This window comes from Peromyscus leucopus, chromosome 18, assembly GCF_004664715.2.
Source record: "Peromyscus leucopus breed LL Stock chromosome 18, UCI_PerLeu_2.1, whole genome shotgun sequence".
Taxonomy (NCBI): domain Eukaryota; kingdom Metazoa; phylum Chordata; class Mammalia; order Rodentia; family Cricetidae; genus Peromyscus; species Peromyscus leucopus.
The window spans coordinates 42,697,104-42,723,315 of NC_051078.1; the positions used below are offsets into that span (position 1 = coordinate 42,697,104).

Sequence of the window (26,212 nt, forward strand, 5' to 3'; positions counted from 1 at the left end):
CCGGCCTCAGGTCACACAGACTTCCGGTCACGCTGTCACACACTGGCCTCGGGTCACACGCCGGCCTCCAGTCACACACTGACTTGCGGTCACACGCCGGCTCTCACCCCGGGCCCTCCCTCACTCCCTCACTCCCTCACTCTCCCTCACTCTCACTCACACGCCCGTCCCTCACTCACGGCCTCCTCAGCGCCCGGCCGCTCCTCACCACTCCGTCCTCCAGCACAGACGCGAGAAAATGGCACCCAAATGCCTCCGGAAGTGACGTCTCCTCATTTGCATACTCGCACCAGGCAGCCAATGGCATGAAGAGCGCCTCGGCCCCTCCCCTTCCGCCGCTATGGCGCTCACCCGGGGACTCAGCTTCCGCTTGCACCCCGCGGTCCTAGTGCCGCCCTCCGGCTCGTGCTTCACTCCTCCAGGGCGATGCAGACCTCAGCTCCGCCCAGGCCTCAGTGAAGTCAGCCCGGGGCCTCAGGGGGAGAGAAGATGACTGTGCCAGCGCTAGGCTGTGCGCCACACAAGGCTCTAGAGTGACGAGCCCGAGTGGTGAGCTTGGCCAGAGGGTCAGCCCGCCAGGCTTGTAAACTATAGAGCCCGTGTGCACCAGCTAGAGAACGGCCTTGTAAACTGTAGAGCCCGTGCGCACCAGCTAGGGGATGGCCTTGTAAACTGTAGAGCCGTGTGCACCAGCTAGGGGACGGGCTTGTAAACTGTAGAGCCGTGTGCACCAGCTAGGGGACAGCCTTGTAAACTGTAGAGCCCTGGTGCACCAGCTAGAGGACGGCCTTGTAAACTGTAGAGCCCGTGTGCACCAGCTAGGGGACGGCCTTGTAAACTATAGAGCCGGTGTGCACCAGCTAGAGGACGGGCTTGTAAACTGTAGAGCCCGTGTGCACCAGCTAGGGCCTGGCTGGGAGATGGGGAGAAGAAGCAGCGTGTACCCACTCTCGTCACAACCGAACGTCGATTATGGCAAGGGAAATTGAAAGAAGTCACACTGGGGGTGGCGACACTCGCCGGTAAACCCATCATTCAGGGAGCTGAATCCGGAGGACCGCGGGAAGTTTGAAGCCAGCCTGCGCTACATGGAAGATCATTTTCAAAAATGGGAAATAGAAAGAAAAAAAAAAAAGGAGGGCATCAAACAGCTCGGGGGGGGGGGGTTCTCAGTGAGAGACCCTCACCCAAGCGATTATTTGCCCTGTCTGCACAAGGCCCTGGGCGCCAAACCTCGATCATGTGCTCACACAGCCAGAAATCTAGTTATTTATGTAAAATTGTCCTCTCTTTTTATTTTTATCAAGCAAAACATTTTTCATAAGGCAAATTCAGGTCACTGGCTTATGGTAGACTTAAGGTTTCCAGGATAAGAAGTCAAGAAATAATAGGATTAGTTAATGAAAGTTACAAGGCGTTCCTTAGCAAGATCTATGAAAGAGTCTTCTGTACACGAGGAAATTTTCTCCAAATGGAGAGTAAATTTAGGGAGGAGACTTAAAATTGAGCTAACATTTCCAAGTTTCTTCCAGCGCAGTCATTTTGCATCCTGGGATAACTTATTCTGTAAATTATCAAAATGTTTTTTAGTCGATTCTGTTAACTGCCCAAAGAAGCCAACAGGACTTCCATAGTTATTAGTGAACAGCAAATGGTACCAAAATTTGCTGAATGAAATTTTGGGGCTTCTTTTCCCAGGTGCTGATCCCCCAAAGAAGTCTAACTGGCTCTTTACCAAACCTGCTCACCCGTCTGGACCAGATGCCTGACTATTCCATCTTCCGAGGCTATATCATTGCAAGTACCGTGTTCTCTGCATAACTGTCTTGTCCAGCTGCCTGGGGACTGGAATCCCTCACTGGTTGTCCTGTTTTGCAGCAATACAATCTGGCAGATGCAATCGAGGCTGCAGATGCTTACACTGTGTTTGCTCCAAACAATGAAGCCATCGAGAATTTTATCAGGGAGAAGAAATCCACGTCTCTAGTAAGTGTCAGCAGTAGTAATCAACGTTTTCTCTTTAAGATTTGTTTTTATTTTTTAATGGGTTGTGTGAGCTGAGCATGGGTGTGAGATTGTGGGTGAGTGCATGTGCGTGCGTGCATGCGTGCGTGTGTGTGTGTGTATGTGTGTGTGTGTGTGTGTGTGTGCATGTATACATGAGAACAGATGCCTACAGAGGCCAATGCAGTTATATCCAGAGGTGTTATCGCTCTCCTGGAACTGGAGTTACAAGTGGCTGTGAGCTGCCTGATATGGATATTGGGAACTGATCAAGGGTCCTCCTTGATAATAGTACCCACATTTAACTACTCTCCAGCCCCATCAATATTTTCAATCCATAAGCCATTTCCTGTTTTTGTCAAAATCTGTTCATTCAGATCTGTGTACTTAATAGAGACCCAAGCAGAGACCCTACACACAAACCTCCCCCTGTCACAGCAGCCATAAACACAAAGAAAGAGATGTTAAATAAAATATTTAACAGCAAAAAAAAAAAATTAAGCTGAAAATATGTGCCTCGTGTCTGTAAAAGTATGTGTTCTCTTTTTATGTGAAAAAAATTGGCCTTAACATCTCATTAGGGCTATAAAATAAAATCAGTTGAAAATATTAATTTGCATATCAAAGAAACATCTATAATTACAGCCCACACCATTTATGTAGTCAGAAACCACTTGAGCATTTGTTTGTAGATTTTCTCCATGGTGACACTTTTTAATGTCAGAAAAAAATACCCCTTTGGCCACTGCAATTATTTTTTATTTTTTTATTTATTATGTTTATTTATTGGTTTGTTTTTGTTTTTTCAAGACAGGCTATCTCTGTGTAATAGCTCTAGCTGTCCTGGAACTTGCTCTGTAGACCAGGCTGGACTCAACTCACAGAGATCTGCCTGCCTCTGCCTCCAGAGTGCTGGGATTAAAGGTTTTTTCCACCACCTCCCAGCACTTTTTTTTTTATTTCAAAAGTCTTTGCATTAATATAAATGAGTGCAGTTATTTTGAATAGAAAGCATATTTCTACTTGGGGGTATTTTGTTTTAATGGTACTAAAATACTTAAAATAATTTTCATATTCTTGTCACTAGTATTTTTATTTTATATAGAAATATGTAATTTTTATGACTTTTATTGCTAAAGCTCAGTTTATGTTGAATTTTTGAAGCTGAAATCCGTGTAATAGCAAAGAAAACATTTTCAAATCTACTCACTGCTTTCATCATGCCTGTCTAGATGTCCTTGGCCATCCTACCTGGAAATTCACAGCTCACCTTATTATCTAACACTTCTGTGCCCTGAGGTCTTGCACACAGACAAGGCACTACTTCTGTTTGCTGTCCCATAGTTCTGGCACCGTAGTGTAGCCAACTGGCTGACTTCTCCTTCTGTATGTGACACAGAAGGAAGACATACTTCGGTACCACGTGGTCCTGGACGAGAAGCTCCTGAAGAATGACTTGCACAATGGCATGCACCGAGAGACCATGCTGGGGTTCTCCTACCTCCTCGGCTTCTTTCTCCGCAATGACCAGGTACATCTTTCTAACAAAACTCAAGAGCAAGTGTCTCTGCTACTATCGACCTTCATCACTTCCATGCTGGAAAAATACCTCCAGTCCTAAGCCTTATCAACAAGAAAAAGTTGTTTCTGTTTGTTATGCCCAGATGGTGGGGACCCCCAAAAGACCACCACAGAGACAGAATCCCATATGTGAAAGCAAAGAGCATTTATTTTCAAACTCCAGAGCTTGGTCTCTCTGTCTGTCTGATGCAGCAGTGAGAGCAGAGAGCCCTGAGCTCAGGCAGGGTAGAGGTTTTATCGTAGCAGAGGTTGGGGTGAAGGGATTCCCAGGGTTCAGGACCCTGATAGGCTGACATTTGTCTAGAGGTATCTGTAAAACAAATAGGTGTGTGGTAGACTCAGGGACATCTGGCCATCTTATCTAACCTTATCTAATGTTTGGAATGTTTGAGTTGTTAGGTACTTCCCCAACACTGGGTGGATCCCTGGGCAGGGTCAGCTTATGGCTTTTCCTAAATCTAGGTGTTGCCTGCCAGTAAGCCTATCACAGAAGCTGTGTCTGGGACTCTAAGCCTGTCATGGCGGCTGTGTGGTCAAGCTGTCTTGGGGCCCCCTATACCGTTGAATCAAAAAGCAGGGAATAAACTACATAGTCAATCTCCTACTCTCCTGGCATGTGGTCAGCCTTGAGATAATCAGTGTAGCCTGTAACACGAATTGGTAAATGGTCCTACTAATAAAAACCCGGAGCCAGGTACTGGGGTGAATGCTGAAAGATCAGAGAAGCAGAACAAGCCACAGCCAACCTCACCTCGCCAGTTCCTCAGCTGATCCTGTTTCCTCAAACTGGAAGCCTCTGAGTCTTCATCTGAATTGATCTCAACTGAACTGCTGCTAAAAGCCTAAAATCTTAAAAGCCTAAAAACCTCTAGTTCCTGGTTCTCATGCCTTATATACCTTTCTGCTCCCTGCCATCACCTCCTGGGATTAAAAGCATGTGTCTTGCCCAAGCAAGACATGAGCTCTCAAGTCCTGGAATTAAAGGTGTGTGCCACCATGCCTGGCTCTGTTTCCACAGAGATCCGGATGGATCTCTGCCTCGGAATGCTAGGATTAAGAGGGTGTGCCACCACTGTCTGGCCTCTATGTCTAATCTAGTGGCTGTTCTGTTCTCTGACCCCAGATAAGGTTTATTAGGGTACACTATATATTGGGGGACACAATATATCACCATAGTAGCCCTACCAACTGTGATACTGGAGTCCCAGCAGGAACAGGCAGGCACTCTTCAGCTGGTATCACAAACCCAACCAATAGTCAGTCTTCAGTTTCCAAGATGGAAAGGAGCTTTGTTTCTCAAAATAACTTGCAGGATGTGGCATTGGCTTCAGGAAATCAGGAGTCTAGTGATATGTATAAACTCCTGCAGTCAAACAAATTAACATTAATATTGTGCAATCACGAGGATTTTGATGTGCTGTGCAATCAGCCACCACACTGGCATTCCAGGGATTTCATCACACAATTTTTTATGAATGCTAAAGGGTTATCATTCATAAAAAAAAAGATTTCATGAAGCTAGTTACTATAGTTGTAATATAAAATTCTGCTCATGTAGTTCAAATGCCATATTTTAAAACTGTGTGAAAATTTACCAAGAAACTATAATTCTAAAATAAGTTATCAGAAGAAAAATTAATTGCCTGACCTACACAGTAAGTTGCAAGACAGCCAGTGCTACACAGAGAAACCCTTTCTCAGGGGGGAAAAAAGTCACTAAGAACCAGGCTTGGCACATGCCTGTAAGTAATCCTAGGATTATGGAAACTCTCTTTGTGAGGTGTTCTGTTGCTGTGATAAAACACCATGACCAAAAGCAACTTCGAAAAAGGTTTTATCTCACTGTATTTTCACAGTACAACATTGAAGGAGGGCAAGGCAGGATCTGAAGCAGAGGCCACAGAGAAGTGCTGTTTATTGGCTTGTTTCTGCCTTAGTTTGTTTTCTTACATACCCAAGGACCACCTGCCCAGAAGTGGTACCACCCACAATGGTCTGGGCCCTCTCACATCAATCATCAAGAAAATACTCTACATACTTGCCTACCGGCCAATCCTATAAAGGCATTTTCTTGATTAAGATTCCATCTTCCAAATGGTACTACCTTATGTCGAGTTGATATAAAAACTAGCCAGCAAAGAGAAAGAGGAATCACAAGTTTGAGGCCATCCTAGGATAACCTGAGTGTCATGGTTTGCATGAGAATGGCCCCCATAGGCTCATGTTTGGATGCTTGGTCCCCAGTTAATGGAACTGTTTGGGAAGGATTGGGTGTGGCCTTGTTAGAATAGGTGTGGCAGTGGGCTTTCAAGTTTCAAAAGCTCAGGCCAGACCCAGTCTCTCTTTCTTTCTCTCTCTCTCACTCTCTCTCTCTCTCCTTGTCCCTCTGCCCCTCTCTGTGTCTCTGTCTCTGTCCCTCTGACTCTCTGTGTCTCTGTCTCTTTTTGTGTCTCTCTCTGTCCTTCTGTCTGTCTCTATGTCTCTCTCTGTGTCTCTCTGTCTCTCTTTGAGTCTGTTTCTCTGTCTTTCTCTCTGCTCCCTCTCTGTCTTTCATTGTGTCTCTTTCCCTCTCTGTGTCTCTCTGTCTGTCTGTCTGTCTCTGTCTCTCTGTGTGTGTGTCTCTTGGTGTTTCTCTCTGTCTGTCTATCTGTCTGTCTGTCTCTCTCTCTCCCCCTGCTGCCCATGGGTCAGGATGTAAAGCTCTCAGTTACTGCTCCAGCACCATGCCTGTGTGCTTTCCTCCATGATGATCATGGACTAACTCTCCAAAACTTAAGCAAGCCCTCCATTAAATGCTTCATTTTATGGCATTTATATACTCTTCACAGCAGAAGAATAATTAAGACACTGAGCTACATAGCAAGAACTTGCCCTAGAGAGATGGAAGGCAAGCACACTGTATTGGAACGAGCATTTAATTGTGCAATCTTAGAAGCAATAATATTACTTAATCCTTTAAAAAAGTAAAATCTTTAAAAATTTCTTCTCTGATGCCATCATTGAAATAAATAAATTTTTATGTAAACTTGAAAAACATTTATGTAAAAAAATCCAGCTTTCACCATGAAGGTTGAGCTGTGCAGTTTCAATGAATACAATATCTACCCCGGACACACGCAGTGCCATGACAGGACCGACGGGAAGGTTTTCCAGTTTCTTTTTTTGGGTTTTTTTGTTTGTTTGGTTGGTTGGTTGATTTTTGGTTTTTTTCAAGACATGGTTTCTCTGTGTGGTTTTGGTGCCTGTCCTGGATCTCACTCCGCAGACCAGGCTGGCCTCAAATTTACAGAGATGCTCCTGGCTCTGCCTCCCGAGTGCTGGGATTAAAGGCGTGCGCCACCACTGCTCGGCGGTTTTCCAGTTTCTTAATGCAAAATGCAAGTCCGCATTCCTTTCCAAAAGGAGTCCTCGACAGACAAACTGGACTGTCCTCTACAGAAGAAAACACAGAAAGGACAGTCGGAAGACATTCCAAAGAGAAGAACCCGCAGCGCGCTCAAGTTCCAGCGAGCTACCACTGGTGCGTCCCCTGCCGGTACAATGACCAAGAGGAATCGGAAACCAGAAGTTAGGAAAGCTCAGCAAGAGTGGGCTATGGGGCTGCCAAGGAAGCAAAAAAAGGCTAAGCAGGCATCCAGGAAGACAGCAGTGGCTGCTGCCAAGGCCCCTACCAAAGCAGCACCTAAACAAAAGACTGTGAAGCCTGTGAAGGTCTCTGCTCCCCCAGTCAGTGGAAAATGCTAAATTGGTAGATCACAGTTTTGAATAAAGATCAATCTCTCTTAAAAAAAAAAAAAAAAAAAAAGGAAGAAAAAATATAGCTAGAGCCAGGTATGGTGGCACACGCCTTCAATCCCAGCACTTGGGAGGTAGAGGCAGATGGATCTCTGTGAGTTTGAGGCTAGCCTGGGCTACAGAGTGAGATCTAGGACAGCCAGGGCTGTTATTCAGAGAAATCCTGTCTCAAAAAACCAAAAATACAATTTTTAAAAATCTAACTAGAGATTTTTTAAGGGCTCGTTTACTTTCTTCATTACTTGTAGAATAATCTAATTCCAAACATTTTTCTCCATATTGGTGCTCAGAGTCTAGAAAACACATTTTCCTTTTAAACAACCTTATTTTTTTTCCAGAAATAGCCGTTATCTTATTGATAGAAAGCTTTCCTTTTCGTTGTTATTTTTAATCTGTCCTCTCTATTTCACAGGTAGAGATGAATATTCAAATGCTGTTAACTGAGTTATTTTCAATGTTGAGATGTTCATTTTCTGTTAGCCCAGAAATTTCCTGAGTTAGAGCAAACATCAACACAACAGAAGCATTGCTTTTACTTTCTCTGTTCAGTGGAAGTACAGGGAAAGTGCTTTCTAATTGAGTAGGTGTGTTTATGTAAAATTTTCAATGCAACCTATAATTCTCTGGATAGATCTCATGATGGAAATGATTCAGACTTTTAAATACCAAATTAAGTAGGAATACACCAAATGTTCTGCTCTCTGGGTATTCAAAAATAACTCAACATCTTGGAATTCTGGAAATTTGTGCTACAATCACTATTTGAGACTGAATGAGTTTTCCTCGTGATTTTCTCACTATTCACTGACCTTGAAACAGCAGTGTGGAGCTCAGTCCTCACTTACCCCAACATCTAAACAGAAGACCCCTTTGCTGCCAGACATTCATAAGAGACTATTGTATTCAGTAGCAATTTCAACAGTGAGAAGTGTTATGATACCATTTGATAGTGTTCTATGAATGTCAAGGCCTCATTGAAGACTAGCACATCATGTGCTCTGCGGAATAAGCTCTTTCCCTGTCCCATCCTCAGTGTAATTTCACCTTTCTAAGAGTTGCTGGGAAACTGGCCACAAGATGGAGATACATTGAAAGACGCATTGCATACTCTGTGTCTTAGTTAGGGGAGACACCCATACCTTGTGGACCACCAGATCACAGCACTGATGAGCATGTCCATAAAGCCAGCCTGCCAGTGGGCACAAGCCTAAGGATCTTAAGGCAGTAATTTTTAAGCAAACATAAATTTGAGAGATGGAGAATACCCTAGAGATGATTTGGAGCAACATTTTCCTTTTACAAAGAGGAGTGTTGAGGTTTGGGAAAGCAGTTGACCCAATATCACACAGCTTCATGGTACCAGTTGCAGAACTATGGACTCCCCTCTTTCAAGGACTCTTTCAACTACATTGTGGTACTTTCCAGCCAAACTGGAATATCTCCTAGACCGTTGTCATATTGAGGGCCTCCACTTCCTGTCTTCTGCATCTCCCTTAATACCACCTTAATAAGACCATATCTGATTCTCTTGTTCACAGCTGTATGTAAATGAAGTTCCAATAAACTACACCAATGTGGCCACTGACAAAGGAGTGATCCATGGTCTGGGGAAAGTTCTGGAAATTCAGAAGAATAGATGTGACAGTAATGACACCATTATTGTGAAAGTAAGTTACAACAAGGACCAGTAGTGAAAGTAGTGGGTTATGGCTTTTTTTATTATTATTATTTTTAAACGGGGCCAGGAAGATGTCTCAGTGGGTAAAGCCACTTGCCACCAAGTCCAACAATCTGAGCTCAATCCCCAAGGCCTATATGCTGAAAGGAGAGAAGTGAATTCTGCAGGTCATCCTCCACACATGTACAGACACACACACACACACACACACACATGCACTTGCACACACACATGCACTTGCATACACACACACACAAAATGTAATACAAATGTTTAAACAATAATAATTTTAAACTTAAGAATTTTCTATTAGGTGATCTCAGTTTAGTTCAAAACCTCCTCATTCATTATGATTGGCATTGCAGCTCAAAAGTAGAGCACTTGCCCGGTATGCGTAAGGCCCTGGGTTCAATACTGAGTACTGAAAAGGGAAACTGTTCAGTGATCATCTTTAATGTGCCAGACAGAGTACATGGCTATAGAGGACAAGGATGTGCAAGACACACCCAGAGCTTCCTAGGCTTGTCATCCGCTGGGATGGGTGGTACCTAGCATGCCTGGGGAAGCGTAGACGACTATGCTGAGCAGGATTCTGAAGCCCTGGGTCCCCTGCAGAGTGAAACTGTGCTAGGGAGAGGTCCACGGGTCAGCTCTGACAGGTGTTGACTAAGGCTGGTCAACCAGAAGAAGAGTGTGGAAATGGTGAATTCAGTGTGCTACAAACGCAATTGTGCAAGCCTGTCCCTGCAGGCTGCGAGACAGCGTCGTGTCTTTTAGTGACCGTGACAACTGCTGATGTTTATTAGGCATCACTCTACACATTGTACACATATTAACCCATGTAATCCTCACAGCACCCTGCACAGTAAGGACTTTGTCTCCAGTTTACAGAGGGGAAAATGAGCCACAGAGAGGTATATTCATTCACACGGTAGTGAGTGACAGAGAAGGGATTCAGATCTGGGCAGTCTGGCCCTAGAAACAGAATTCACAGCAGTGACACTCACTGTCGAGTAGGTACCAATAGCTGGACACCGGTAACACTCAAAAGTGCCTGCCAATCTGTCTTTTGTTCTTTGTATGTGTTATTTCAGTGGAGGGCTCCACTACAGCCCTCAGCCACACCATATTTTTGTCAAGACAGGCACTGTGTGTAACAGATACACAGTCTCTTTATCTGACCCAGTTCAGTAAACAAGGGCTCCGGCGCATCAATGAATTGGTGCTAAAGAATGCTGATTTAAATAGGTGATGTCTCCCATGCTTTTTGTGGGGAAAGGCTGGGGGGTGGGAAGAAAGACAGGGGAATCTGTGGTTGATATATAAAATGAATAGCAAATCTCTTAATTAAAAAAAGGGTTATTGAATCCTTAGACTATTGTAGATGAAAGCAGTGTTCAAACAGGCAAGACCTGGAGTAGAGCTTGTCTCTTAGAACATCAAGGAGGTAGAGCAGATGCTCTCCGCTGATGCTCAGCTCTGTGCTCTAAAACCTGCAGCTCCTAGCTCTTATTTGCAGCCTCATTTTGCACTGAAATTAATAACCTTGACCTGACCTCTGTATCGCTACACTTTTTACCAAGGGAAGTTGTGGGACGTGTTTCCAGCAACCAATCTGCCCACTTGGGACAAAACCATCCGTAAGTACTTTTATCTCATTTTGTAAATAAATAAATAGACAAACAAACAAACAGCTTCCAGAGAAGAGAGACTCCAAACCATCTGTAAGTACTTTTATTTTATTTTGTAAATAAATAAATAAATAAATAAATAAATAAACAAATAAATAAATAGCCTCCAAAGAAGAGTGACTCCAAATTGGAAAGCATATGTTTTCTTCTGTCCCCCTTCCCTCCTTGGTTTAATTCTAGCTTTTTATGTGCAGTGCACTTTTTTAAGGAAAGGGCTTATTTTGGCTTCCAGTTTGAGGGTATCGTCCCTGAGTTACGGTAGGGAACTCACAGCCGCAGGAGCATGAGGCAGCTGGGCACACGACATCCACAGTCCAGAGCGGGGTGGGGTGCTTGTGGTGTGCTCCCTTCCTTTTTTATTTTTTTAAATTTCACTTGATTTTTTTTATTAGTGAAATTTATTCTTTGGCAGTTCCATGAATACATATAAAATACATTCTGATTAAACTCACCGCGCCCTCACTTACCTGTCAACCCACACGAGCAAGGCCCTTTCCCACACCGGGGTCTTTGTCTTGTGTCTCGCTGAGTTTAACCAGGCTGTTAATGTCACCACGGGTGTGGGACCGTCCACAGAGACTGGTGGGAATGTGTCCCCAGCAAGGGAGACACAACAGGAGACAGTGACTCCCCTGCACCCCGTCCATCAATAATGAGTGGTTTCCTTGGGAGGGGTAGGGCCCCAGGGGCTCCTCCCCATCCTTGACTGACAGGCCCAGACTTGTGCAATCAAACAGCCACCACTGCTGTGAGTCCACGATGGCAATGGCTGTGCCGTGCCCAGAGAACACTACTGATGGCCCTTCTCCCCATGCATCTCCACAGCCTTAAATGCGGGAATTTGGGGGACTAAGGGACATTTAATTCATAATTAAAACAGAGATGGGCCCCTAAACCACCATGCAATTCAAGAAAGTCTTTTTCCATGTTCACATCTTTTATACTAACCAGTTAAGGATCGCAGCAAGCTATTCCATGGGAAAAGACAGTCTCCATGTCCCATAGCCAGCTCCTCCTACCTGGTTCCCTTTTATAACTGAAGCCACAACTGACCTTCTCAAAGAAACAGATGTAAGCATTACGAAGGTAGACATATCTCTAAATTAATTACCAATCTGTTTCTTATAGCTAACGACTGTTACAGAGAATAAACACCCTGTGGCCCCATAGCGTAGTAATAATAATTCATGGTAAACAATGAATGCCGAGTCTCTCGTTTGGGTTTTAATTTGGTAGTAGATGTTATAAGTCTTTATGAGCAAACAATTCTTTCTTGGATTTGGCAGACTATGAATCAATAAACAAATTAAAGCTTAAGTTTAATGACTGGAAGAATATTTAAGGACCAGAAGAATATTTTTATCTGGCTTTTTTTTTTAATTCCTCTAAAATTGATTTGGTCTTCTAGAGAAATGTTCTTCTTAGAGAGCACTGCTTTACGGTATAACTTTGGGTTTTGCCAGCTGCCCTGAAGCAGCCAGCACTGTGAGGTTGTGTTCCTGCTTCTGAAGTCGCACCAAGAAGCCACGACCACCCTTTCCAGAATATGTTGTAGAAACGGGGAAGCTTTCTCCCTAACTACAGGGCTGACAGAACCCTCATGATTTCACAGGGCGAGACAAGGAAATGCATCTATACCATTTACTTCATGGGGAAGCGGTCCGTGTTCATCGGGTGCCAGCCAAAGTGTAGGAGGACCGTCATCGTGAGTATGCGCTGGCCTTCCCTGGCACTCGGCGACGGAACAGTCTTCCCTACACTGCATTTCTCAGGTGTTCTTCCTGCCACCTGCTGCTCAGCTCATCGTTGTCACCCAAAGTAGCACTGGTCCCAAGAAAATGGGGGAAAGCCTGTAAATCAGAAAATGGGTAAAAGCCAAAGCACTCACCTGAGTAAGGAAGAAACCGGGGGTGTGGAAGGTGAAGGGGATGCCCCGTTCTCACAACACTTGCGTGCGTGATGAAACTTAACCACATTAATTAGTTACTTAAATGAAACCAAGAGACAAAGGACATAGCCAGCAAGGGAAGGCAAGGGGTACTTGGCCCTTCAGAAAATGGAACCCCAAAACCCAGACTCTCTCAATGTCACTTACAACTTACTGTCCTGTTCTTCCCTGGAGGATGAGGCCTCTTCTCGGGGTTTACACTGCAGAGCGTGGGGCTGGAGAGAGTTTTATGTCTTAGTGTACTTAAGAATAAAGTCATTGAAGCCAAACAGACCGCCTGTGGGGCTTCCCTGAACCACAGTGGGCTCTCAGAGCATGCCAGAGCATCTGCTCCTTCCGCAGATGAAGCACCATCCAGGAGAAGGGTCCCTGGTTTGGAGGTGCTGAAGGCTTCCTGGCTCCCACCACCCCTCCGGTATCACCTGTTATTCTTTGTTGCTTGGAGCTGGTGAGGAGCACCAGCCTGTATCCCAGTCTCAGGAAGCAGAAGAAGATGAAATAGATGTTCAAGGCCAGCACCTGCTAAAGGAGGCCCTGTAGCAACAATAATAAGTTTGTTAATCCGGCCCAAGCTGGCTCCGCCCTGGCCACCCTCCTAAGTACTAGGATTACAGGCATGCACCACCAGCCGGGCTTCCTTTGCCTTGTTCTTCCTGCCTCCCCTCCTTGGCATTCTTCATCTTCATCTCTCGTCTTTTTATTCTCCCTCTTCCCTGCCTGCAGGGCTGGCAAGTGGCCTGGGAAATTGCGGAGCCTCACTCGGTCCTCAGAGGACCCCATCCCCTGTCCCTTAGAAACCCTGGAGTCTTAAGAAACAGGCAGGCTCACACAGAACCCCAGGAGTCCCCAAAGCAGAAGATAAACACGTGCACCACCTTGTCCTTCCGTTTCAGACGCGAGGATGCTGTGCTGGCTTCTTTGGCCCACAATGCCAAGCCTGCCCCGGGAAAGGTCAGGATGTGTGCTCTGGGAATGGCTTCTGTCTGGATGGCGTGAACGGCACTGGCGTGTGCCAGTGTGGGCAGGGCTTCAATGGGACAGCCTGCGAGACCTGCGCAGAGGGCAAGTACGGTGTCCACTGTGACCAAGGTGAGCGTCGCTCCTCCGCAGACCCTGGTCCCCGCCCCCCTCCAGTCCTCCCAGACCCCAGCTAGCCAGCAGCCATGTTAGAAAAGAACAGTAGCTTCAATGCTCTCTGCAGCCTCTGCTCGGGCAGCAGGACTCACCCGGCATTATGACGGCAAAGTGTAAACCTCTCTGTAACCAGGTGTAGTGCTCCCGGCCTTCGGGAAGCTAAGGCAGGAAACGGCCCGGAGTCGGAGACCAGCTAGGGCTACAGAGAGTCACTGATGTTTGTTTGTTTGTTTGTTTGTTTGAAGCCTCTGCTATTTCATTTGTATAGAGCAGTGTCCCAAACCATTTCCAGCCACTGATCTGGTTGTACCCACCCATCCTCCAATTTGTTAGCTGACGTTTCCAGCCCAGCTCCATCCCTCAGTGTGCCTGTCTGTGCTAATCACCGTGATTGAACTTGCACTGTGGACTTGCTCAATAGTTGAGGGGGCAGGGGAGACAGGTTTGTCCTAATGGCCCATTTAATCCCAAATGAACTGCGCTGGTGTGCCGTACCCATTTTACAAATAAGGGTATTTAAGGCCAGGACCATGAATGAGTGCCCCCAAGATCAGCTGAGGAGAAGCAGACCTCAGATCTGAATACATACCTTTCTTGACCCCAAAGCGTGGCTCTTAAACTGTCCTCTTGGAGAAGGTCACTCCTTGATCCACCATCAGCAAGCATCCTGCCTTGATGTTTTATCAGTCTGGGGAATATCCTCTTGAACGTCCACATCCTGGCTTCCTTGTACCCAGGAACACCAGGAGATAAGTCCTTGTCCCAGCTGGTCCTAAAACCATCAACTCAACTATCACTGTTTTCTTACCAGCCTATCTAAACCAGACAAAACTAATGCATAACTGAGTGGCTGAAATATGGCCATGTGATATATCATTGAAATTAGAGTGTTGATTTATCTTTCTGTGTTATTTGGGAGACTTGCTTCCATTCATCTGTGGGTGACTCCATGGGATCCACCAAGATCTAAAGCTGAATGCTTTTGGTTGAAGAGTGGTATTCATAGCTTTCACCAAGTTCTTATTATTTATTTATTTACAATTCTTTTACAATTTTCTAAACACGTATCTATAATGTTCTTTCATCACCTTTATCTGCGCTCTTCCCCTGCCCCTCCCACTGAACCCCTCTTCTTCACAGTCCCCCTCCTAGACTCATATCTATTTTTTATGAGCCACTGCATTTAATTAGGGTTGACTGCATGAGCATGGGTCAGTGGTTATTTACTTGAGCAAGGGCAATCTGCCAGAGGCTACCCTACCCTCTCAATGTAACCTTTAACCCCCTGTGGCTCCCTTGGGAGGAACAGGGCCTTACAAACTCTTCCTCCGTCTGTGGAATGTTGTGAGCCCAGCATCATGCAGCTCTTGGGCAGGGAGCAGTGACTGAACCACGAACTATAATAGTGCCAGTTTGAGTTCATGGGTGCCAAACAACCACATCATGTCCAGAAGACGGCCTTCACAGCACTCCTTCCCATGATGTTCTTTCCACTTCCTCTTCCACAATGTCCCCTGAGCCTTGGAGGGGTATCTTAGCTACTTTTCAACTGCTGTGACAAAACACCATGGCAAAGACAACTTATAAAAGAAAGTGTTTAATTTGGGGGCTCATGGTTCCAGAGGGTTGGAGTCCATGACTATCGTGTAAGGGAGCGTGGTGGCAGGCAGGCAGGCAGGCAGGCAGGTATGGTGCTGGAGCACAGCTAAAAAGCTCACATCAGATCCGCAAGCATGAGGTCAAGAGGGAGACATCTGGCAATGGTGTGGGCTCTTGAAACCCCAAAGACCATCCCCAGTGACACACCTCGAACGAGGCCACACCTCCTAACCCTCCCCAAACAGTTCCACCAACTGGGGACCAAGCATTCAAATATATGAGCCTGTGGGGACCATTTATTCAGACCACCACAAGATGTGATATAAATGTGCTGTTAAGGCTGAGCACTCAACGGCCACTTCTTCTCAGCACCTAAACCAACTCTGAGCCTCTACATTAACCAGTTAACTACTTCCCACTGTCAATAAATAAATAAACAAATGCTTTTCTGACCAAGGCTGAGCCCAGCGCTAGTCCACAAGTACACACATCGATATTTAGAGGATGGTTCGGCACCGTGTCCATTCAGCTACACCATTGCCTCCCTAGCTCTTGAGTTTGACCAGGTTTACAATGCCATGCCTGAGCTTCTCTTGTGGAACAGTCCTAAAATCCAGTAAGAAATGTGTTGGTTTCCCCTTTAACAGGGGACGTTGTTGTACTAATGGTCATGTCTTGCCTGGAGTGGCGAGAACCTGCATAGTTTTGGGAGCCTTTGGGGCCCCCCCGACCAACAGCTCACAGGGAGATACCCCACACCTGGCACTGGAATTTTTGTTTAATATCCATGGCTTTTAGAAGTAGCATTGTCCACAATCATTTTTAATAGCATTTTTAAACTGGCTTACAACATGATAGATTTCACTATGGCTTTTTCATAGATTTTTTTTTTTGGATTCTCATGTTTATTGAGCATTTACTACATGCTTGATGATCCATTGTCCCTTAACATTTTGTGCATGTCATCTGACTTACAATAATGTCACTAGATCTTAGATGTAAAGTTTAGTGAATTTTTTATATGTCTGTCCCCATAAGCTATGACTCAATTCAAGGCAAGAAACACCTCGACTCCTCAGCTTTTAACAAATTCTTAAAGAGATTTGGGAGCCTGCTATAAAATGAAGAACCCATCAGTTCTGTGTCTTTGGAGAAGGCAGAGCAAACAGGTTTCTACAAAACTGGTATCAAATAGAGACTTTTTTTTTGAAACAGGGTCTCACTACTAGCCTTGGCTGGCCTGGATCTCACTATGTCTACAGGCTAGCCCTGAACTCACAGATACCTCCTAAGTACTGGGATTACAGGTGTGCACCACCATGCCCAGCCAAATAGGCATCTTTTGAAGTCTACTCTCTTCGGGTCCCACATGATCCCGGATCCTCAAGTGACCTTAGCTGAGGATAGTTTGGTACTCAGTCACATTCCCACAGTGCCGCACAGTCCCAGAACCGTGGCTTGAACAGGATAGAGCTGACCTGACAATCTGCATCCCTGTATCCTGTAACCACAGGCCTGCACAAGACCCTGGTCAGAGCCTGGGTGCAGAGAAGCACACCCAGGAAATGATAAAGGGGATGTTGAACATGAGTCAGAGTCTAGTCATGTTTTCTACTTAGTGTGCTCTTGTGTCCATGGGAGATGTAACCAAGGACCCTCAGGAGACGGTTCCTGCGACTGCGATGTCGGCTGGCGAGGAGTGAACTGTGACAGCGGTAAGTGTCCTCGGTGCTCTGTCCTTAGCCTGCCTCTCAGAAGACACATTCTTTTCCTTTCTAGAGTAGAAACGATACGTTTAGTACTTCCTGAGAGTAAATATAATTCTTTGCTACCAAAAGTGTGAAATAAGAAAAAGCACAAAAAAGAAACCAAGTTACTCATATGCCCAATGCTGGAAACCCCTATTAGCGATCTTCTGTGTGACTTAGTATAGAACCCTATGTAGGGGGGATCAGACTCCATATTTTATGACCTCTTTTCTCACTCCACAAAAACAAGGGGCATTTTCCTCCGTGTGAATGCACCTAGATCAGCACTTTTCATAATGTTATTAGAAACAGAACCATTTTGTGCCTGTTTGCCACAGTGCTGGCGAATGAACGGCCGCCTCACCTACCCGTGATAGATAGGCAAGCCGTCTGGCCCTGAGTTACATCCCTTCCCTAACGGCACTTTCTAAAACCAATTGTCCGCTGTCGTAAACAGTGTCACAATGAGTGTGTACTCTATGCCTCTTTCCACATTTGTCTTCTTAATTCATGTGGCTGACAGGAGCTGTTCTCAGCAAGGTTTTTGGTGCTCATTGCCAAACGGTCCAATAGCAACGTATTATTCTCCCAACTTCAGGGTCTTACGAGAACTCATTTGCTCCAGTCTCACGTTTCTAATTGCACCCCAGGGGTCAGTGATGAGAAGAAAAGGAGAGCTTCACAGATCCAGGAAATCTGCATACATTTAGAGGTCTACGCAATTGCAGGGTGTGAGAACAGAAGCAAAGAGGCAAGCTGAATGAGAAGAGGTTAGAGGGGCAGGCAAGAGCCAGATCGCTAAAAGATAGGCATGTTGGCTTCCCAGCTCAAGCTAGTTAAGAAGCCATTGACAGTTTTAAACATGGTTGCAATAATATCTTCTTTGTATTTAAGAGAAATCAATCAGGCACCAGGTTGAAAAGAATGACCCTGGAAGTCAGTATCAGAGACCTTATTGTCCCTTCTGAGGCAGGAACTAGAAAGGAGGTCACAAGTGCCAACCAACCCTGTGAGGGCTCCAGTGACGTGGTTTGTCTGAGGGACTGTCATCGTCAAGGCTCGAGGAGAATGCTAAATCCAGAAGACAGAGCTATAAGAACACCAAAATGGGGAATCTAAAGAATTCCAGACCAAGGAGACATCTGATACCAAGAGCAGGTATCAGATGTTGAGGTGCAGAATCAAGATTCAGACAGTCTGGAAGAGAGCCATGGAAAGTGGTGGGGGGGTCATATAAGCAGGAAGATATCCTGAGTAAATCCCCAGAGTAAATGCAGTGCCTTACCCCTCACTGTCCCTTTATACTTCTAAGAGCATGGGGCATGGCAAACCAACCTCATTTAAAGGGACAGGGAGCCGCCTAGAAGCTATGGCAACTTTTGCAGAAGACCATTAGTGCAATTCCTAAATAAGGCAGCAGCAGAACTCTGATGTGGACAATGAAGGCCCCTAGGTGTCAAATGAAGCAGAGACTGGGAGACGCAGGATGCTGAGGATGGTGCCCTGGGGGTCAAATGATGGAGAGACTGGGAGATGCAGGAGATGCTGAGGATGGTGCCCTGGGGGTCAAATGATGGAGAGACTGGGAGATGCAGGATGCTGAGGATGGTGTCCGGGGGTCAAATGAAACAGAGACTGGGAGACACAGGATGCTGAGGATGGTGCCCTGAGGGTCAAATGATGGAGAGACTGGGAGATGCAGGATGCTGAGGATGGTGTCCTGGGATCAAATGAAGCAGAGACTGGGAGGTGCAGGATGCTGAGGATAGTGTCCTGGGATCAAATGAAGCAGAGACTGGGAGGTGCAGGATGCTGAGGATGGTGCCCAGACCATGACCCAGGCAGCAGCGTGGATGGTGGTCAATTACGGGAGATGACAGCTGACCACTCAGCCTAGAAGCCACCCCTTGCTCTGTAATGTCTTCCCTTCACTGACGTCATCTCTGAATATTCTACTTGTCCACATCTCCGGAATCTCTCTTCCCCCTGCCCTCTGTCACCAGGAGCCTTGTGACCCAGCTCTCTACCTTCCATGCTATGGCCCATCCCTCTCCTTTCTGTCCTCCACATAACTGCAAGAAACAGACAGAAAGAGGTAGCATTTCTCACCCCACTCCATCCCCCGGACTTCTTGACAACTTGCTATGGCTTTTCAGTCACCTACAGAACAAGAGTCAGAGACTTCATCAGGATCATTCACAGGCCAATCACCAGCTGGCATCTAGCTGGTTAGCAAGTGTTAGCACCTACCCCATCCAAAGTGTGTGGTCTTCACCAGGAGCATCCACTCTGGGAGACGCCGCATTAGTGGACTTGACCTTCAGGTTTGTCTCTGGGCTCCCTGGCAGCAACTTGAAAAGTGTTTACACAGTGGCAAGGATTTAGGTAGCTAAAAATGACTTCAAGGAACTCAGTCTTTTCCTGCTACTGGGGACTAAAGCGGGAATTCTCAGACAGTTGGTTTCTTTTTCAGAGATCACCAAAGACAACTGCAATGGGACCTGCCACACCAGTGCCAAGTAGGTGTCCTCTGACCTCTAGGGACAAGGCAAACCCAGTAGTTCTCACCTCAGGCCCTACGGGGGAGGGGAGTGTTTGCCCAGCATCCTTGAAGAGAATGTAGGTTACATTTAAAAAGAAACTGAGTCTCTCTGAGGAAACCACCATGGGTTGGCCAGATCGGGCATGTTCCATGAGCACCTTGACAAGAATGCCAGTTGCCACCCCAGCCCATACCACAGGGCTCTCATGGAGGGCATCACTCTCAGTAAGCATTGCCCCCAGTCCACAGCCCAGTCCCTTCCTATTCCTTTCTGCCTGTAAAAAGGCACATCCTCCTGTAGAGTAGTAAAAAGCCTAGTAGCTGGAGTTAGACCTGAACCCACAGTCATCCTCCATCACTCATCACATGACCTGGAGTCAGTTCTCTACTTCCTCCCTACCTTGGTTTCTTCCTTTACAAATGGCAATAATAATTAGCTGCCCTTCAAGTCTCGCCTGGGGATGACATTTGGTAAGCCCAAAGCTCAGCGAAGCACGTGCCTAGCACTCTGAAGATGAGTGGCTGCCCTTCGTCCGCACACGGCACGGTTTGGCTGGAGTGGCTGTGGTGGCATCATGCCAGGAGCCAACTGTCCCCTCAAGCAGAGACAGAGCCTCGGAGTGCTCCATAGAGTTGGGGCCTGGATGCTGGGCTGCAGGGGGATTAGAAGTCACACGTGGGACCTTGTGTTTCTCTGAAAATGTCACCTGCCCTTTCCCACTGCAGCTGCCTTCTCGATCCAGACGGCAAGGCCTCGTGCCGATGTGCGGCAGGATTCCAGGGGAACGGAACAGTCTGCACAGGCAGGTGGAGCGGGGATCTGCAAAGGGCTTGTGTGGGCTGAGAGACCCGGCTGGGCCTCAGGAGCAGCTGCCAGCCACTGGTGGGACTCACATGTAACTGAGCAAATGGTGGTGCCCGGCCCTGCATGGCTGTGGCGTGTTGGTTTGGGGTGGGCAGGTGATTGCGTCTGGTTTTCACTGCATCTGGGCAGTGGTGCGCAACCCTAAGGGCAATTGGAATCTACTCTTGGCTTTAAAAGCTATAGATTTGATTGATAAAGGGTGCGGCTGAGTCCTCAGGACTCAAGGTGGGCCAGTAAAGGGTGTAAGTCCTGGTTCTTCTTCCTGCCAGACCTGTAAGCTTGCATGGGTGTCTAACTACCCTGAGCCACTCTGCTCATCTGTAAAGGAAGCATCCAGCCACCTTCCTTGCAGAGTGCTAGGAAGGGTGAAATGGCCTCTCTGAGTACAATAGCAGAATAAGGCAGAGGTCAGAGGTCAGGCCCTTGCCTCATCATCATACTCCTGAGTTTGAACTGAAATGTTTACAATCTGTTTTACTTAAGGGATGTTGCTTGCCTATGCCTTTCACCATTTGCTCATCCGAAAGTTGGGGATGATAAGAGAATCATTACATTGGGTAGTTGTATATGATCCAGATTGCACCTCTAAAGTGCTAAGAAATGTCAGCTATTATTCTTAGGGTTCATACACATATTTAGCACTAGAAAAGAAGGAACTCAGCCACATTCCAGTTGCCTGGCACCAGTACAAATGCTGCTCTCAGCCTTAACGAGAGAAATCTCTCTTTGCAATGAATGATGGTGACCGCAGATCATGGATGTTCAAGGTGCTGAGAATAAGTGAGAGTTGAGTGTGCAGCCTCAACAGGACATTCAGAGCACCCCATCTAAGGTGCAGGGAACACTGAGGAAGAGAGAGCAGAAAGAACGTAAGCGCCAGAAGATCGTGAGAAGGGCTGGAAATGCTGTTCTCTGAGCATGAATGGCCATCGCAAGCTGGCTGCCCTGGGCCTGCCCAAGGCTGAGCCTGTTCTCACCCAGTGTGGATTGGGGAGGGGCTCAGAGGACCCCTCTCTCAGCTGAACTGTTGGCTATTGGTAGATCCTGAGCTACAGACAGTCACTGTCTTCAGTTGTGGACCTGCTAATGAACCTATCAGCCTCCAGTGGAGAATTCCAAACCCGTGGTCACATGAGCTTCAAAACAAAAAGATAGGAATGTGGGAAATGGACTCGTGAAGGGGTAGGAGTTAACAGGGTAGGAGGGAGATAGGAGAGAGTAGGGGTGAGAATAGCCAGGATGCATTATCATCCAGGTATGAAACCGTTAAAAACAAACAAACAAAAACAAGACAGAAGCATCATTCCTAGGAACAACCCTTAGGGTTGATCTTTGGCCTGAACACTCACATGCATACATGAACAGCGCGCCCCCACCCCTCTCTCATACACACAGTCAGGAATGAAAATACAGTCTTAGAAACCCAAATTCAGGTAAGAACTTGGAGCTGTCACACTTTCTCTGTCTGTGAGAAGAACACAGAAGGTGGAACGCTCTGCGCACCATCAGGCTCAACTCCTGGAAATGAGAGAGAATGCGAGAACTGGCCCTAGTGACGTTCAGTGAACATTTGTGAGCTGTGATTTAAATCCATTCCGGATCAGTGAAGAGTGCGATGGCATGCGACAAACTCGTGCACCCGCCAACGCAATCAAAACATGGCACATTTCAGCCAAAAATTGCCTTTGAACTAGCTGGCGTTAGCCCTGCTAACCCCTATCCCTGCTCAGAGAGCCCGATCGTCTTTCTGTGACATTGGAGAGTTTTATCTCTTCTAGAATCTGGTGTGAATGGAATTATGGATGCTAAGGGTCTGGCTCACTTCACTCACCCCTTTTGATGGCTGAGTTAATTTCATTGAGTAGGTAAAGCACCACCTCCACATCCTTTTACCAGCTGATTGGTGTTTTCAGGCTTTGACTACCATGAACAAAATGTCTGTCACACACACACACACACACACACACACACACACACACACACACACCACTGTTTATCATTGAAAATGGTTGGGACTGGAACTCAAACAGGGAAGAAACCTGGACTCAGGAGCTGATGCAGAGGCCATGGAGGGGTGCTGCTTACTGGCTTGCTCCCCATGGCTTGCTCCCCATGGCTTGTTCAGCCTGCTTTCTTATAGAACTCAGGGCCAGCAGCCCAGGGATAGAACCACCCACAGTGGTCTGGGCCCTCCCCATCAATCACTAATAAAGAAAATGCTCTACAGGCCTGCCTACAGCCTGATCTTAGGGAGACATTTTCTCAATCAAGGTTCTCGCCTCTCTGATGACCACAGCTGTGCCGAGTTGACATAAAACCATCTAGTACACTCTCTGTGTTGAGTAATTAACCACACTGATCCAGTGCTGCTGGAGTTGGTCTAAAAGCTTCCTTTTATCAATGGCTCAGGTTTTTAAAAAAATGTCTCCTCCTGTCTCCTCTTCTGCAGCCATCAATGCCTGTGAGATCAGCAATGGAGGATGCTCCGCCAAGGCTGACTGTAAAAGAACCACCCCAGGAAGCCGGGTGTGTGTGTGCAAGGCGGGCCACACAGGAGACGGCATCATATGCCTCGGTAGGCGACCGTCCTTGCCCATCTGGTGGAGATGGTGTCAGGCAGAGCCCTGTTAAAATGTTAAAATGTTCTAGTGTATGAGCTCTTATTGTTAGCACTGCTGCTGAGATCACAATGCAGTATGCCTTGGCAGGAAAGCCCAAGGGTGTGGGAATGATGTACCCACAGGGGCGTGAAGGCATGTGATGCAAAAAAATTCACTTTGAATGGAAGGAGAGACCTTTTCCACTTAAAAATTCTAGTGGCAACTGATATTTGGGCCTTTCATTGATTTACAATGTTGCACATCTTTAGAACATTGCAAAAGATTACGGGCATGTATCTAGAGACAGGGACTCTTAAACTATTTTTACATTACCCCCATTTTATTATATACATAGATACTTTCAGCAAAAAAAAAAGGTATCTTATGATATACAGTGTTTATACTTAATGATGTAACAGAATAATTCCTTGAAAGTAGGTGTAGCCTGCTTGGGCAACAGCACACAGCTCTGTTCTAGAGGTGTGCCCTAGAAAACTGTCTGAATTTTAGCCCCCCAAAAAGGGTTGCCACCATCATTCTAAAAAGAATCACGTGCTCTTGACTTACATTCGCTCCTTAACAGTCTGCTGCTCACAGTTTCCTTTGCTCTCTTGGTATATTTTCATATTGTTCCTTAGGCATCTGAGACTAAGCTGTGTAAGTCATGTTGTATTTGTCCCAATAACTGAGTCTGTATTTCCTGAGAATGAGGGTAGCTTGTTCTGTAGCCACACTCACTTCCTGACTTCAGTAAGTTGATTATCACTATAATACATTTTCTAACTATATTCACGTGCTAATTTTATCAATTGTCCCAATAATTCTCTAGTCTGGGGTCTTTGGAGGACTGCATATTGCATTTAGTGTCTTAACTCTTTGGTCTATTTCTTTGATACTGTGTCTTTTATTTGGGGCTTGAGGTTTTGTTTTTGTTTTTTTTTGTTTTGTTTTGTTTTTTTTTTCATTATTAGATTCCACTTGTATATTCCAGACCAAAATGTCACAAAAATCATGTATCCTTTGTAGGCTGTCCCAGGTCTCAAGGTTTCCATCTGGCCCTTGTTTATGATATGACCAGGAGGTCAGAGCGCTCCCGAGTTACCCACTGCACGGTCCCTCTCCCCTCTGCTGCTGTGAATCAGTGGAGAGGAACTCTGCCACCAAGCTGTCCGCTCCGCTCAGGATGGCCTAACCTGAGCATCTGTTGACGAGTCTCCTCTAAGCCAGTCTTTGTGATGTTGCAGATGATTGTGCTCTCGTTCCCAAGTCTCCTCATCTGTGGCACTGGTGGACTGGGTCCTAAGATTCGCCTTCGAAACATTCCGATTCATTCCACAGAGGGTCAAATTTAAGCCCACAGATGGTGCCTCTGCTAGAGTTCGCCCAACCCAGTGGGAGGGTCAGTTTTGAGAAACCATCCCCCCCCCACCCCGAATTATTTCTGCCTCTGAAGTTCCAGAAAACTGAGTCCCATGTAGACACCTGCTGCTCTTGGTCAGTTATCCAAGCCATCTCCGGTCCTGGGGAATGCCCTCAAAATGCCTCTTCACAGACATAAAGCTCGACTCTCATAGCATACGTTGGCTTTTGTTTTAAAGAGATAAACCCGTGTTTGGAGAACAATGGCGGCTGTGACAGGAACGCGGAGTGCACGCAGACAGGGCCCAATCAGGTGAGCCGCCTCTTGGAGGATGCTTGGGAGGAAACTCCTGAGTGGTAAGACCCAGGCCTAAGGGAAAGCAGGGCGGAACAGACCTTGGACCAGCTGCAGCCAGAACCACTGCAGGGCAGACAGTAAAAGCACAAGAGGCGTCTGAAGGAAGAAGATAAATGAGGGAGGGGACTAGGAAAAGGGCTTTCTAAAAGTGGGGTGGACTCCTGCAAACCCCCATGATCCTAGAAGCACCTAGAGATTTCACCAAAAATGTTCCCCTTTCTTTCAGCTTTCTGATCCCCAGAATGCCTCCCATTTTTCTTTGGCTCCCGGGCACTGTGCCATGCCAGGAGCTCACAGTTCAGACTTCTGCATTGATATGACCCCCAGCACAGACAGTTGGGCAGCTGCCCTGGGGCAAATAAGAGGACTCTAGCAAGGGGTGGAGGCCATGGAGCAAAAAGATACAGAGGCAACAGAGGAGCAAAGACCCACACTCCGCCTCTCTCAGTCCCAGACCCATGGTAAACACACAAAATGACCAGGCAGGGCAGTGCATACATCATGACCCTGGGTAAGAAGTCAGATACCTAAGAAATGTCCCTCGGAGCTCACTGAGCCTCTTAGGAGACTGCAGCACTGAGTCTCTCAATGGGCAGATTGAGCAGGTGCCTAAAACACCCTGTTTTAAAAAAGAAAAAACTTGGAAGGTGTGTGTGTGTGTGTGTGTGTGTGTGTGTGTGTGTGTGTGTATACATTTAATCATCAGAAAGTCTCCACAGTCTCTCTTGGACTTTTGCTCACATATTTTCACGTCTCAATAGAGTTCCTATATACATGGAATGAGGAAATTGTTCTTGTAAGGTTTCTGACCCCTGGCCCTCTAACAGTGTTCCTGCAGACCTGGAAGACGGCGGTGGTGAACTGAGCTCTAAGAATACCACCCCAGCTGAGATGAGACAGCTGCTAGGCCTGCTGGGAAAAGCTTAGAGAGGGTTGGGGCCAGTGGTGAAGGAAGAGGAGAAACCGTGGGGACCTGCCCAGGTTGCCCTGGCTAGCCCCGCCTGCGGATTCCAGTTCTAACAAGTGGCCATCAGGCCTGTGGGGTCCTGCTCCCCAGCCCCTGCAAACAGCACCCCTTCCTCAAGCTCCAGCTGCCTTCCTTGTCCATGGAACGGGTGTGGCGGCTTCTTTTCCTGTGTATATCCCGTGAGCTGCAAAGTCTTCCCTCAGCATAGGCTGGCACTGGTGTCTGAGTTCCTTCTTGTTGGAGATAAGACCGTACTCCAGCTTAGCTCTCTCCCATCAAAAAAGAGGGGATCTTGGCAGTAAGGATGAGATGTCTGTGAGATCTAGAACTCAAGTATACTAGA

General features: G+C 46.6%; 1 protein-coding gene, 1 long non-coding RNA gene and 1 pseudogene across 4 annotated transcripts in view; 2 read left to right on the forward strand and 1 right to left on the reverse strand.

The window, feature by feature from the left end:
• The window catches only part of Stab2 (stabilin 2), a 180,034-nt gene that overhangs the window by 103,003 nt on the left and 50,819 nt on the right, over positions 1-26,212 (forward strand). For both annotated transcript variants that reach the window (XM_028880322.2, XM_037196864.1), the window contains exons 32-43: positions 1,699-1,797; positions 1,879-1,986; positions 3,404-3,535; positions 8,919-9,047; positions 10,642-10,698; positions 12,362-12,454; positions 13,591-13,786; positions 17,050-17,145; positions 19,652-19,697; positions 20,447-20,523; positions 23,035-23,160; positions 24,784-24,857. In XM_028880322.2, coding sequence (XP_028736155.1) covers positions 1,699-1,797; positions 1,879-1,986; positions 3,404-3,535; positions 8,919-9,047; positions 10,642-10,698; positions 12,362-12,454; positions 13,591-13,786; positions 17,050-17,145; positions 19,652-19,697; positions 20,447-20,523; positions 23,035-23,160; positions 24,784-24,857 — 1,233 coding nt within the window. The remainder of the gene's footprint in view (positions 1-1,698; positions 1,798-1,878; positions 1,987-3,403; positions 3,536-8,918; positions 9,048-10,641; positions 10,699-12,361; positions 12,455-13,590; positions 13,787-17,049; positions 17,146-19,651; positions 19,698-20,446; positions 20,524-23,034; positions 23,161-24,783; positions 24,858-26,212) is intronic.
• LOC114700636 lies at positions 6,649-7,329 on the forward strand (annotated as a pseudogene).
• LOC119086206 lies at positions 12,448-13,663 on the reverse strand. Of its 2 annotated transcripts, XR_005089446.1 has the most exons (4): positions 13,573-13,663; positions 13,120-13,231; positions 12,845-12,912; positions 12,448-12,599 (listed from the first exon to the last, which is right to left on the reverse strand). It is a non-coding gene; the product is annotated as an uncharacterized LOC119086206 (long non-coding RNA). The 2 variants fall into 2 exon arrangements; XR_005089445.1 differs by having other exon boundaries at positions 12,845-13,231.